Below are 15468 nucleotides of genomic sequence, written 5' to 3'. Positions count from 1 at the left end.
TTATGTTAGATCTAACCTCAAATATTGCTGAAGATTAAGTGTAGGAAACACATAAAATTCGTGTTTCTTCAGAATTTGTATGTTTCGGAGAAAAACAAAACAAACCCCTTTGAATATAGATTGCATTCAGTCATAACTCTTACCTTAGATGCTGTGTCTCAAAAGTACTTTCGCATGGAAATCGATTTGAACCGATCCATGAATGTAAGAAGAATTATTGTAAGGGAATTGGACCATAGCCCATTGCGCATCCTATCTCAAACAAAATTTTTGAAATAATATTATTAATTCCACGTATTCAAAGACATAAAATAGTATTTAATAATTCAAAAAATAACAGGATTAAAAGAAGTTAGTTGCACTTATTTGACCATTTTGAGTCAGGTTTACAAATATGTCAAGAAACTTTTGGCAGATGATAAATAATCAAGTTTTGGGAAATAATTATTTTCAATATGAAATAACATTAATTAATTTTTTTAAACACATAAATAACATCTATGGATTACAACCAACGCATTTGCAAAAAGAAAAACTTTAAAGTTATTTTTTCTATAATTTTTTCCACGTGATTTCTCGAACATAGATTTGTCAACAAACTTTTGGCCGACATTATATCCCAATAAACATTTCTGGTCAAAAATTGGACAAAATGTCGAAAAACGAGGTCAAGAAATGGGCGAAAACTAGGCACACGCTGGGCAGATTGTCGAAAATGGGGAATAATCTGTCGACATACGGTCGACATCGCTGTCGACAATACTTCGAAATTTTTCCCCAAATATTTTCCAAAATCTGTCCAGTCCACAAAAGTCAAAATAAATTCCACAGCGAGTTGCCAGCAGTGAAAAATATATTCCACATACAAAATAGATATTCACTTGGCACCACATCAAGCGATAAATAATTTCATCTCACAAAATGAATGAAAATTATGATTCCTTTTACGCAGGAATACAATCATTTTTATATTTATATAGAAAATGCAGAAGTGCTTTTCCGATAGGGAATTGAGTGAGGAATCATATAGTTTTACGCCTCACACGAACAATATAGATTTCTCTGGAAAAATCTACTTGAAAAATGGAATTATTTTTATAATTTTTTCAATTATATCCAAAAAAATCTATATTTTTTATTGAGTCATAAAAGGCATGAATTAGAATTTTTAAGCAAAAAGAAGACGAATAAAAAGAGTTTCAATTTTCCTCTTTATTTCATTTACTTGAAATTTCGCCATTTGCAGAAAAAAATACGGAATGAATATTTTTTACGCGGTATAATAATCGCGTATAGTTGGGGTAAAATATGGAATAAAGCTAATATTTCAGTAATTTTATATTTTTAGCTTCATAATCCTTTTTTAACACTATATTAAACAAATATTCAGTAAAAATGTTGTATTTCTAAAACAAGAAAAACTTTTTCCAAATGTAATCTTATATTTTGATGTAACTTTCTCTTATAACAATTTTTTCTTTTTTTTATTATATATTTGTAATAATTTTTTCTTATATAAATTCATAGGATGATTTCAATATGGACGTAACAATAATGAGAAATAATATTTATGTAGTGTTGTTATGAAACGTTAGTTACGTACAAAATATTTGCAACAAGACGAAATGCGGTTTATTAGCTTATAATGCTCTATATACTCGCAAGATAAGCTAAAGCCAGAATTATTATCTTACAAATATCTAGTGTGCTCACTGCTCACGATAAAAGACATATCAGGGACTATTGATACAGAATACTGGTAATTATAGCTCAAAATGGAGACTTTAAGTTCAAAAACGTTTGGAATACAAGCGACTCAAACCAAATAGATCTTTTATAGAGAAGAATACTTCCAATTAAAGATAACATAATGTCTTTACTTTATAAAGGCAAAAAAACAAATGAGCAGTAAAAAAATTCAAAATGTGCAGTAAAAAATTAAAAACGAGCATTGAAATATCTAAATATCGTCAGCAAAAAACTTAAATTTTCACAAAAATTGGTCTAATTATATATTTAATATTTAAAATTGTTTCAGACAGAATAAAAACCCTTTATTTTCACTTTGCCAAAATTTGGACGATAATATAACTGTTACGATAATATTGTTACTGATCAATTTTAACTTTTTACTGGTCATTTACACAATGCCCTTTATAAATGCCCACAATACGTGTGAACTACAATGAAAAGAAGATTTTCGAGCATAAACCCCTGGAATATCATCGATATTTGAGAAAAACACACATCCCATTTATTGATAATTAAAAAAAAGCCGCATTTGTATAGTATGTCAGGAAACTTACTTTTTTATATACGAGCTCAGTCATCTCAAGACTTTAGTCATAATCATAAGTATATTAGCGTATTATTAGTTTACTACTATAGAGGTCCGTAGCATTTCACACACAATCTTGAGAATTTTATGTAGAATAAGTACGTGTATTGCATATTCACGACCGTGTTATGCAGAAGCTCTGTAGGTGTTTTACAATAAAAATGTATAGGATTATCTTGACAGTATTAGTATCGTTTACATACTAACAGTCCCCGTTTTGTCTTATATTACGGGTATTCTAACCATTTACCATCTAAAAACATCAGTTATTCATATCTCGCAAGTATTCAGTACATTTGTGAACTTACATTAATCACAGCCTTTATGGCTATGCATGTTCTAATAACTCTTTTTGAATTGCATTCCTAAAAATTGAATAAAATTGAATTGAATTGAAAAAAAAAATGAATTATCATGAGTATTCTACACGTTTGTGATCATTACATTTGTGAATGCTCTATTCTGGAAATGCTTTAAAATTTAATAATCTCGTGAAAGAAGAAGTTCGTCAATTTGGTACCAAAGAGATTTTTTATGGGTTCACGTTCATATGTTGCTAATACAAAGCAAAGAAAATTAAATAGAAATTTTTGGACAAACAATCCTCATTTTGCCTTATTTAGTCAGTGTTCGAGATATTTATTACAGACTAACAGTCACTCTTCGTCTTACCTTAACTTGTAAGCATTTTAGATATTTAAAGTCTAAATGTTTTTATCCTCTCTTGCGTGTATTTGATATATTTTCCGGCCAACAATCACTGTTCAGCCCCATCTCGCTGGTATTTTGGAGATTTATTTGGAAAAAAAATTATTGTTATGCACTTTTTCTTTAGTATATTGAATGTTTACCTCCTGTTAGGCTTAATGTATATAGTTTTCTTGAGGTTTCTATGCTAGCAATCCACTTTACCCTATCCCGATAGTATTCTTGGACGTTTACTGACAAACATCTCCCATTTTGTCTTATGTTGAGCCTCAGTGGATCAGTGGATAGAGCAGTGGCTCTATGACTGTGAGGTCTCGGGTTCAAAGCTGAGCAGCAGCAGAAAAAGATTTCTGATGCCATATCGGCTTTGAATTCATCCAGTGAATGAATAAATAGTAATGCCAATGGTACTCATTAGCAAAAAAGTGAACCGCATAGGCAATAGAGGTTGGTACGAAAAAAATGAGTTTCGGCATGAAAGTGGTTCTTCAGTCGATACAAATAGTCACTGTCAACTGATCCAAACACACACCGAGATGGGCTGCTGTGATATAGCAGCGGCACTGTGTGTGGAGGATAAGATAGAATAGGAGTGGGTTAGCATAAGGTGCCCAATTGAGGCCTGGATGCATCGGTAATCCGAAATGGAGAACTGACCCCTGGCAAAATCTTATCTTATCTTGTCTTTTGTTCCAACTATTCTAACCCTTTTTCTCGTTGATAGCCTTTCTAGCGAGTATTTGAAGCTTTTATGGACTGAATTGAAATCCTCATTTTGTCCAATGTCGCGGAAATTCTGAACGTTTACGGACTCCCAAACCCGTTTCATTTTATTTTGTCTGTTGGAGTTTACAAAAGTTTTAATGGCAGGTCAATTTAGGTGAAAAATAAGTATTAGAAATGTTTAATATCATATTTTCTCTACCGCGGATTAAAAATCTGTTAAAATACTACAGTAGACTCTCGCTCAATCGGATCTTTTCCAATCGGGTGACGAATTTTGCTGACAATTTTCACGTTTAATTATAAAGCTAATTTGCTCAAATTCGCTGCAGTTCTTCCTATTTTATCGTGATTCTTCATAATTGAGCGTTTTTTGTGAAATTTACAAAGGCTTTGACGCCCAAATCTATCGATAAACCGGATGACATTTTGCCCCATATTATATTATCATTATTATTATTATATTATTATAATTATATTATATTATATTATATTATATTATATTATATTATATTATATTATATTATATTATATTATATTATAATATTATATAATAATATATAATATATATAATTAAACAAAACTCATTTATAATATTGAAATTTCAACGCAAGACCACTGCGTCAGTCAGACTGTTGAAAAATTTATTAATAAATAACAAGGTGTAATTAATTCCGAATAAATTATTACGCGTAATAATTATTTACGCGTATCTATTTGTCTTTTCTTAATTCTTTCTGTCAATTCTCCAGTGAGCACACTTTCAATTTCTGGCAGAAAATATCTTAAAAAATAAGTTGGAAAGTCGTGAAGACAATTGAGGACGACCGCAGTCTCATCATCGCTGTTCCGGATAGTTGGAAACAGGAGGGATTACTCTTCTGGCCACCGCCAGAATTGCGAGCAATTGAGAAGCTGAGACTTAACCTCACTACAGTTCCCGGTAAGCAAATAGTAAACACAATTTTTGGATTTATTATAAATATCTTTTGTCATTTTAAGATAAATCCTGGTCTATTTACAACTGTGAAGTGAAGGCGCAGAGAATTGATACATTTCAAGATGCTAAGAAATTGGAGACAGAGGATGAGGAAGATTATATTCTGGACTACAGGCAGAAGAAAAGAAAGAAAAGTGAACCTAAAATGTCTCTCGCGCAGTTAGACTTCAATGAATATGTTGCTCAAGGAAATTCCTCTCAGAATTGTACATCTGCGCCTTCATTGAATCAAACATTTGTCCAGAAAACACCTCTCGGATCTCTACGTCTTCCAACGTCACAAACTGCAGTGACAGAATCCTCTCATCATCAAAAAAAATATCCAGAAGCACCTTCTGTGATCACTACGTCATTGTCTATCGCCACAAATCGTGCTGACATGATTTTCTCACCAATTCAGTGTCCGGAAAGATACACTGTGGTTGCTTCGTCATCACCTATCACCAAAAACTGCCCTGATATGATTCTATCAACAAACAAGTGTTCAATGGAGCCTCCAGAGAGACCCGCTGTGGTCGCTACGTCTTCGTCTATCGCCAAAAACTACCCTGACACGTTTCTCTCATCAAAGAACAATCAAGAAAGAGCCCCTTTGGTCGTCTCGACCGACGTCACAAACTATACTCTTGACATGATCGATTTCATGAGTGTCCAGAAGATTATCTAGTATGCTCATCTACAAGAACGCCTCCTGTAAACTTTACGACCCCTTCTACCTCTAAAAAATAAAAAAAAAATATGTTGAAAACTCAAGTTTTTAAATTACTTATTCGATGAGATTTCTAACAATTGAGCCTATTTCTGAAAAAAACCTATTTTCCTCCGATTCACGAATATATGGGGGACTAAAAAAAACTTTCCCTAGGTGTTCTAAGACTTGTTCAAAAACAAATATCCTCGATTATCTTGGTCCTTCATTTTTATTTCAAAATGTAAAGCAAAGGTAAAAAGATATCTATGATACATGATTGCTTGCACTAAGAAACTGAACAGAAAAGCAAAGAAGAAGAAGAATCCAACGAACATGGTAAGAATTTTGTCGATTTTTTGTCGACAAAATCTCGAAAGACTCAGTCGAAATTTTTTCGAAAGAAAAATTTCCAATAATTGTCCAATTTCTGTCCAATTGGTAAATTTTTGGACAGAAATTTTTCCAAGCGCTTGGAAAATTATCTGTCCAATATCTGTCGACACTGTGTCGACGAAATTTGGGCAGCTTTCCAATCGGAAAGAAAATGTTGATTGGGATGTTTGGCATAACCTAAATTTTTTCGAATTAATTTGTGTATTGGAGAATTTCATTGCCTAAAAACTACATAACCTGTATAATAATTATTCTCTTGCAGCAAATTTATAAGTTTGTTTACTAAAAAGTATTTTTTTTGTACAAAATGCTTAACTTTTTCACGAACTTCATATCAGTTTTTCGTGTTTTAAAATTCTCTAAATGTCATAGAATTTTTGAGGTTAGGCACAATTTGTTTTGACAGTAGAAACTTAAGAAAAACTTTTGTAAATTTACATCTGTATCTTCCTTATCTGCAATGCATAATTTATGATTTTTGATGACTAAAACAGCTCATATAAGTAATGTGTTTACTGACTAAACCTCAATCTTTGCAACATAACCTTCTTCCCACCTGGAAAATTTTCTCCAAATGACAGAAATCATGTTGTTTTTTATGCTGTAATGAGCAGCGCATAATAACATTTGTTTTGTAAACATGTTTTTGACATTTCTATGAGAGTGAGTGAGACCTAGATCTAGTCATCTTGCTCACTCTCATAGGAAATTTTGAAAACATATTTACTAACAAAAGTTATTGTGCGTTGGGCATAATAATCATGATTTCGTGGGATTTTGAACTGATGTTCAGCATTTTAATATATTCAAAAAATATATATTATAATCGCATTCCAACGATGGCTAAGAATAGAATCATTCTATCGACTGAACTTTCAAGTCAATCACGCTTTTTTTCTAACGGAAGAAGTAATATTCTTCGTTTAGAAGCAAATGTCCAAGCACTATCACTACAATATTCATAGCATTTATGTGATTCGTGCCTTGGCTTTTGCATCCTCTCTCTATGTCGAACTGAGGCCACTTTGGTCGAGAATGTGTGGGCTTTTTGGTGTGAAAAGTCCAATGAGGGTTTATCTGATTGGAAGAGTGCAATAAAAATCCCATTTATCGTCACATCCAATTGAAATATGTCATACATCAGTTCAAATGTGGCCGTGGCAATGAAAATTTATAAAGCATCAATTTGTCAGTTTGGTCTCCCCCCATTTTTTTTTGTCCTGAGGTCTTTCGATGGACCCTCATCTCTCTGTCATGGATACCATCTCTCCATGCCCCAGAATAAATTCCGATGGTGAAGAGAAAGAAATGCGCGCGCCACTTGGCCTCATTACGTCGCTAAATTGCTCATCGTCGTGAATCCAACAGCAATGACCTTGCTGGTGATTTTGCATACAATATTTTCAGATTCCGAACGAATCGTCAGCTATAGCGACTCTATGTTAACTTCTCTTATCTATCTCACCTTCGCACTTATACCGCGATATATATACTCAAGACCCGATTGATTGACTTTAATTGAAAACGTAGCATGAAAAACGTGTAGGTGTTTTCTCCAATCCCAACAGAACGACCTAACAAATAATGTCTCCGATATTTTGCTTGCTTATCGCACCTCTTTTTCACCATCTCTCCACACTCGGTAGTCTTCTTAAAGAGTCTATCAAAAAAGGGGTGGCAAAGCATCTAAGCTTTGCCAAATGCTCGAATTCTTCCAATAAAATTAGCAGTTTAGCGGTCGAACATGAGGAAAAGCATAGTGTTACCAAATTTAAACTTTCTATTAAGAGGCATGACGTTTCCTATGTTTCCCAAATGTTTCTAACGTGCCGAAAAAATCTTTGAGTTTATTAGCTGTTTTCTGGCATTGTGGAATGAATTATCAAAAAATACAAATACAAAATAAAAGCCAATTTAATATAGAATAGGCAACCGAAAACCCCAAATTGGCAACCTACGTAGTTTTGAAGATATCTCGTGAAATGTGTAAGAAGACAGGGAAAAATTTACACTAAAACTGGTCGCATTTTTCAGAGCTAATGTCACCCCCCTATTTCTATTAGTTGCAACTGACTTAAACCGATTCATACATCTCTTGAAAATATTTCAAAAGTTGCAAAGTAATAATTAAACCATTTGAAACAGATTTAAACTTCTCTAAAACTGTAAGATCTTTCAACTGAATTCAAAATTCGTCTTATTCAGTCAAAAGATATGCTCACTTTTCTGAAAACATGAAAAACATTCTAGATTCTAAACACGGAATATGGAAGCACTTCTGATGCACGGAAACATGTCTACAGAAATACTTCTAGTAACATGGAAGTATTTATAATAGAACGGAAAAATTTCTAGGAAACACGGAAAGGTTTCTAGAGTTTCTAGAACATCAAAATTGTTTCTGGAAGCACGGAGGCGTTTCTATAAATATGAAAACATTTCCAGAAATACTTCTAGTAAGACAGAAACAATCCTAAAAGAACGGAAACTTTTCTAATAATACAAAAATATTTCCTAGCAGAAGGAAAACATTTCTCGTAGAACGAAAACGTTTCTAGCAAAACCAAAACGTTTCTAGTAAAATGGAAACGTTTCTAGAAAAACGAAAATGTTTGTAGAAGAACGAAAATCTTTCTAGTAAACGGACACATTTTTTGAAGAACGAAAACGTTTCTAATGGAACGAAAACAATTCTAGAATAAAGGAAATGTTTCTAAAAGAACGGAAACGTTTCTAGTAGAACGGAAACATTTCCAATAGAACAAAAACGTTTCTAGTAATACGGACACATTTGTAGAAGACCTAAAACGTTTCCAGAAGAACGTAAATGCTCCTAGAAGAACAGAAATGATTCTAGTAATACGAAAACACTTCTAGAAGAACGAAAATGTTTCTAGTAGAACGAAAACATTTCTAGAAGAACATAAGCGTTTCTACGGACACATTTTTGAAAAAACGTTCTGGAAGAACGAAAACGTTTCTAGTAGAACGGAAGCGTTTCTAATAAAATGGAAATGTTTCTAGAAGAACGAAAACGTTTCTAGTAGAACGAAAACATTTCTAGAAAAACAGAAACGTTTCTAGTAGAACGAAAACATTTCTAGAAGAACAAAAACGTTTCTAGTAATACGAACACATTTTTAGAAGAACGAACACGTTTCTAGTAGAACGTAAACGTTTCTAGTAATACGGACACATTTCTGGAAGAAGAGAAACGTTTCTAGTAATACGGACGTACATATTTCTGGAAAAACGATATCGTTTATATAGTAGAACGAAAACATTTCTAAAAGCACAGAAGCTTTTTTAGTAATACGGATACATTTTTTGGAAGAACGAAAACGTTTCTAGTAGAACGGAAACATTTATAGAATAACAGAAATGTTTCTAGTATTATGAAGACATTTTCTAGAACAGCAAAAAAGTTTCTGGGATCACAGAAACGTGTCTATAAATACGTAAACATTTCCAGAAAAGCATAAATTATTTGAAAACAGATATGCCTTTAGAGTAGCGGAAATGCTTTTGGAAATACGGCCACATTTCTAGAACAACGGACACGTTTTTAGTAACACGGAAATATGTCTAGTGAAGGAAAAATATTTCTAAAAACACAGAAACGTCGTAAAAGTTGTAGAAATGTTATCAAAGTACGAAATTAATTTTGATTATAGATTTTGTATTTTTTGCTAAAAGAAGAGCAAGCATTGATGGATACAGAAGTAACATTCGTAGAATTTGCTAGATTTTTCCTAACTTTGTGCTAAAATACTTAAAAAGTGTCGAAAGCGTTTAATGCGACCTGACCGAAAACTGAACCTAAATATCATATAAGATATCATATCAACGGAAGGATTGGGGAAAAATTAGGGGCTTCGTATTGATCCATGGATAGGCTTATTTGTCATCTGAAGTCCCTGAGCCGTTATCTTTAACCGTTTGGTCTCCGTCTCTACTAACAGCCGCCCGGACGGATAAACAACGTTACGCTACTGGAAATGATGGAATTCGCAAAATATGACAAAAAAAGATCTTCAGGGGGTGAAAATGGACATTTTTACGTGTCAAAAAACCAGGGGATTATACAATATTGCTCTCCCTGTGGAGTTCGAGCAATAAAAGAATTAGCTGAAGAAACTCCTAAGCTTGCCATCGAATAGTAAATTATTATGTTAATGAGATTGAGGTATGAATAAAAAGATTGTAAATCAACTATACACAGTATCATCCAATGCTTCCAATACACTGACGCAATCACCTAAAAATTTCCCCACAATCTCTTCCCACTACACCTCTTTCTCTCACTTTCTGTAATCTAATCAGAGAAGTGAGCAATGATTTAATGCAAACACAAGCACACTTTTAATTACTATCGTGAGAAATATTGAATCACCATTCTTTAATTATTCTATCCAAATTGTTGCATAAGGGTTCAACAAATTCAAAATTTCTCATTTCTTTCAGAAGACTAAAGGTTAAAGAAATATACTGAAAAAATAATGTGATACTAAATAGAATTTTTGTATAGCCAAGGATATTTTTGAAATTAAATTGTAAACTGTTATGTTGCAAAGATTTTTAAAGTATTTTTAAGAAAGCAATCGAAACAAAAGTATTTCAGGTTTCCTTTGTATAATCAAAGTTCACAATTTTTAAAATTTTGCCTTACTTTGCTAAAATTTGATAATATCTTTCAATTAAACATTCAAACTTTTTAATAAACAATACATAAATCGAAAAAAGGGCGTGGCTTAAATTTATGTGCAGTTAGAGCTATTTCACGGCAAGTAATATTCTTATGTACCTACTTTCATGCATTTTCTGCCCTTCCTGGGTTTGAATGCCGTGATTTACTAAATTTTACATTATCCGTATAATTCATGTGAGATACATATATGCCCAATAAAGTAAGCCACCACGTGTGCTCTCACAAGGTAATTTGAGTTGAAAAGTCATACGACGCTCGAGGGAATAAAGAACATGCTCGCACATCAATCATTTACTTCTGCAGCTCGAATCACTCCTCTGAGAGCTATAAAGCTGCACGAGATTTTATAAGCAGTTTCTAGTGAAGCTAAATAATGTTTGGAGGAGAATTTATTTGCTTTACTATTGATTTCCCTGCAAAACCTTCATATCCTTTGGTCTATTAACAACAAAATCTTCAATAAATTTAAAATTCTAATAAATTGCTGAAATGGCAAACAAAAGAAGAAAGAAATATTGGAAAAATATTAAATTTTCGAAACCAGAGTGTGTGCGAAGCCTGAGAAACTTCCCCTAAATACAATCCCCTTCGAACAAATAAAGAAGTAAATCCGAAAGAGGTAAATCGTTTCCGGGTACTATACCGACGCATGACCGATTAATTCCGATGCAATCGGGTTGCAAATTTCAAAATCTGTCAAAAAATCCAAATTTATGCAAATCGGGTGAAAAATAGGCCCTCTTAAGTGCTTAAACTTTAATCTTCGAAAATTAGATATCCAAATGATTTTCGAACAATGTATATAAAACATATTCGAAAATTAAAGAAATCGTAGGAACCGTTTTCAAAATAAAGTAGGGAGTGGGGGGAAAAAGAAAAAAAGATTGTCCTAGATAATGTTGACTTGTGGGGGTCATCGAAAACCAGAAGTCGATATCTATTATCGTATATAGCCTCTACCCGTGTCATAAGTTGAAAAAAGTGAATATTACTGCTCTCTCTTTGAGTTCTAACAGTAAATAATATCAAGACCTTTCGTATGAATAAAATTTTGTCCAAATTGGATAAGAAGTATACCCGACACAGAAGTTTGAATTTTGACCTTGAAATATCCAAGGGAAGGAATAAAGGTCATTGGCGAAAATGGAAGGCCTCTTTCTTAAAGGAACCAAATAACAGAAAGTAAAAAAGGATTCTAGAAATCGTGTTTTATAAATAAAAATTTAGGTAGTTGAATCTAAATCTTAAATCTTATTTTAAAAGCATATTTTAGAGGTTTGATACAATTCTCGAGGGCTTCTAAATTTTAATTGACAAGTAATTTTATTGAGTTTTTCAGAATCTCATAGATCATTTACCTTTAGTACCCATAACTCAGTCAAAGTTTTCTACAAAAATATCTTGTCTGAAAAGAAATTAGAGTAGGCTAAGCCTTAAGCAGTATTCAGAGCAGAGCGGTTTTCAGACTATTGGTTTAGCCCAGTTCCCGGTCTTTTGTCCTTAATAGTCCAATTCTAATTCAAATTTTTGCAAAAAATCTTGATAGGTAAAAAATTAAAGCAGTTAAGCCATATGGCTAAGTCTAAGCTCTGAAGCCCGTATAGGAGTTTAGCCCAGTTTCCGAAAGTTTTAAAACCTCAAATATCGAGCAATTTTATTAGTTTTTCCGGTTTTTCATAATCTAATGCAGAGGTGTGCAAAAACCGTTTGAAACCGTATAAACGTCAAACTAAGTTTGTTCTGGTAGCGATTTGACCATTGACGTACTTGTTTCATTTGACGTTTATTCGATTTCAACGGTTCTTGCACGCCTCTGATCTAATGGACTGTTTAACTATAATAATCACTTCAAAGTCAAAATTTTCCAAAATTTTCCAGACAGCTTAACGTAATTATAATCAAAATAAGGATCAGATTATATTTCTATCGGTTTCTGACTAAACCGCCTATCGGCTTAAGCCGTAAGTCTGTTTAGCACATAAGCCTGATCCTAGAGAATGCTTATGTCGGCTTCAGACTGGAGGTTTAGCCTAGTTCCCGAAGGTCTCAAAAATCTAAATAACAAGCAATTTTATTGATTTTTCAAAATCTAATGCAGCATTTGCGTTTAATATCCAATTCTAAACAAATATTTTCTAAAAAATAGTGCCTAATAAGGAATTAGAAGAGTTAAGCCAGATAGCTAAGTCTTTGGCTGAAGCCCGTATTAGCCTGTAAAATTTGATAGTAAAAGTTTAGGTAAAGGAAATTTATGCCAAGGACCTCTAATCGATGATTCTAAGTCCTCAGTGTATAACAGTTCGGGATAAATCTTAACTGTTAAAAGTGAATAAGGGAAATTATTCTAGAGGATCAGCCTGAGTCTATATGAATCCTTATGCCCTAGCCACACTTACGACTTAAGCAGAGACATGGCTTAGTGGAACATGATGTAAATGCTCTTTAACCATTATTTCTAATGTAATTACGCTAAGCTTTCTCTCGGCTAATCTTCAGGTCTGTCAAGGATCTTATACCCTAGACACACTTACGATTTAAGCCGAGAGACGGTTCAACGTCTATAATCGATGTAATGATTTGCCTAAATTCCTATCAGTTTCTAACTAATTAAGCCGTTTCTCGGCTTAAGCCGGGAGATGGATTAGTCAGAAACTGATGGAAATATTGTCTGATCGTTATTTTGATTATAACTACGATAAGCCGTCTCTCGGCTTAAGTCGTAAGTGTGTCTAGGGTATTAGGTCTGAAACCCGAATTAGTCGTTTTCCACAACGGTTTACAGCGTTTACACACTGAGAAAAAATGGGAGTGCGATAACCGTTTTCTGCTCATAACTTTAACACTTTTGAGGTGTAAAATATATCAACATTTTTATTGTTAATTTTACACCTTTTTAAGGATAAAATTAACATGAAAAAGGGTAACTTTAACCCCTAATACACCTAAAAAGCGTAATATTTACACAGATTTCGGATCAATACTGTAGGGTAAAATAAACATTTCCGCACTGAGAAAAAAAGGGGGCGATAACATTTTTTTTTGCTCATAACTTTAACACTTTTGAGGTGTAAAATATATCAACATTTCTTAATATTAATTTTACACCTTTTTAAGGATAAAATTAACATAAAAAGGGTAACTTTAACCCCTAATACACCTAAAAAGCGTAATATTTACACAGATTTCGGATCAATAATGCAGGGCAAAATAAACATTTCCGGAATGTTATTTTAACTTTTTCGGATATCTCTCAGTGCATGGTTTACAACTTTAGAGTAAAATGCTAAATTTTAGGCTGTTGGTGACAACGATGGACACTGTGACGAATCACTAAAATGTCATTCCAAATCCCATTTTAAATGTTATCACAGAATCTTTATCTCAAGTTCACTGAAACCTACTTTGAGTTCTTGACACGAATCCACGAAGAATAGCCGGAAATTGAGGAGAGAAAGAGAATTTTGTGAGATTCACTGAGTTCCCCTGAAAGATTTCCCATCTTTTCACATTAATTTCGCGTAAACCTCTCACACTATCATGCCCCAACGTTCCCGCACTCGCGATAGTGCCATGGAGTGGTATGTTACCTAATCATCTGCTATTTACCTTTCTCAATGAGATCGCCCCACTTCTTGGACCACGTCCGGAGGTTCTTGGCGTAGGCCTTCTCGATCTCAGCACGATCCTGAATGAGGGTCTGAAGGTCAGTACAGAGTCTGCAAAGGAAGAGATTGCCAGGGACCAAATGATCCGGGGATTTTGTTTATGGGAATATGTCCGGGAGGACTCACTTGTATCCATCCTCTATCCTCTTGGTGGTTCTCTTGTAGTTGCCGGGCTCCCAGAAGGAATCACTCCCGGCCTGGAGGAGTTGCTCGTCGCTGTGGTGTGACATGTCCGTCACTTCTGCCCAATTAGTCTTCTGCGAAATCGAGTGAGAAAGACAACAATAAGCTGTGGCTTTCGTTCACTCCACTTCCTATCCCAGTGGCCTGGAAAATTATTGATTGAGCCACAATGGCGTTTTCCCACTTTTTTTTTCTTCTGACCACCCGCCTACACACTTCCCAGCACAGTCCGGAACCCCGCGGAACACCCCTCGAACGGCCCAAAATCACCACAAAAGAGCGAGATAGAAATGGGCAATTGAGCCACAAAACTCACTGAATTCGCCGCTTTTCTTCCAACACAGAAAAGTGTCTTCTTCACAAAACACCTCACAAGATACGCACTTATCGCTAATTCGATTAGAACATCAATCTCAGGGACTTGCTGCACAATCGCACTCCTCTACCATGCACTTGACACACTCTGGACTATTTTCTTCACAACAACAACACTTTTTCACAGCTCAGGGACACATTTTTCACGCAAAGAAAACTCTCCCGAAATTCTTTTGAAAAAAATTCTCGTCGTCATCAGAAAGTCAAAAATAGTTCACGGCAAGTTGAGGCGCTGCGAACGCTGTCACCGGGGCGTGTTTCTCCACAGATGGCGCTAAAAAACCCCAAGAAGAATCCGTTTCAAAATCGAGGTGCTCGTGAAAAACTTCAGAAGTTGGCATTTTGTTCCCTGAAAAATTTGCACTTGTGAAAATTGTTTAGTTTCCTTCGATTTTCTCATATTATTCCTCAGAAAATTTATTCAGTTTCAAGCAAAAGGGTTAGTAAGTAACTCGCACATTAAATTGCAACGCACATATTACTTAAAGGTGTTGAAAATTCGTGATAAAATTCTTTTACTACTTCCATCATGGCGGATTTTTTTTAGAAGGAAAATTAAGGTAAAATGAGAAAGTCCATCAAATTCTTACAGTCTCCATCAAGAAACTTATCGTTCTCTTCCAATTTTTCCATCTTTATCAATTATTTCTTAAACAAACATCCAATTTTTAAGCTCTTCCAGGG

General features: G+C 34.0%; 1 protein-coding gene across 6 annotated transcripts in view; it reads right to left on the bottom strand.

The window, feature by feature from the left end:
• Positions 1 to 15048, bottom strand: part of LOC129806038 (protein kinase C and casein kinase substrate in neurons protein 1) — a 44138-nt gene extending 29090 nt beyond the window's left edge. For 2 of the 6 annotated variants that reach the window (XM_055854348.1, XM_055854352.1), the window contains exons 1-3: positions 14726 to 14997; positions 14353 to 14483; positions 14168 to 14277 (exon numbers count right to left, since the gene is read on the bottom strand). In XM_055854348.1, coding sequence (XP_055710323.1) covers positions 14168 to 14277; positions 14353 to 14456 — 214 coding nt within the window. In that variant the 5' untranslated portion in view covers positions 14457 to 14483; positions 14726 to 14997. Of the gene's footprint in view, positions 1 to 14167; positions 14278 to 14352 lie in introns of all 6 variants that reach the window. The other 4 variants (XM_055854349.1, XM_055854353.1, XM_055854350.1 and 1 more) reach the window with 4 other exon arrangements.
• Between the last annotated feature and the right edge of the window lie 420 nt (positions 15049 to 15468).

Source organism: Phlebotomus papatasi, chromosome 3, assembly GCF_024763615.1.
Source record: "Phlebotomus papatasi isolate M1 chromosome 3, Ppap_2.1, whole genome shotgun sequence".
Classification (NCBI taxonomy): Eukaryota; Metazoa; Arthropoda; class Insecta; order Diptera; family Psychodidae; genus Phlebotomus; species Phlebotomus papatasi.
The sequence above is the reverse complement of the archived record's forward strand: the minus strand, read 5'-3'. Positions and strand labels throughout refer to the sequence as shown.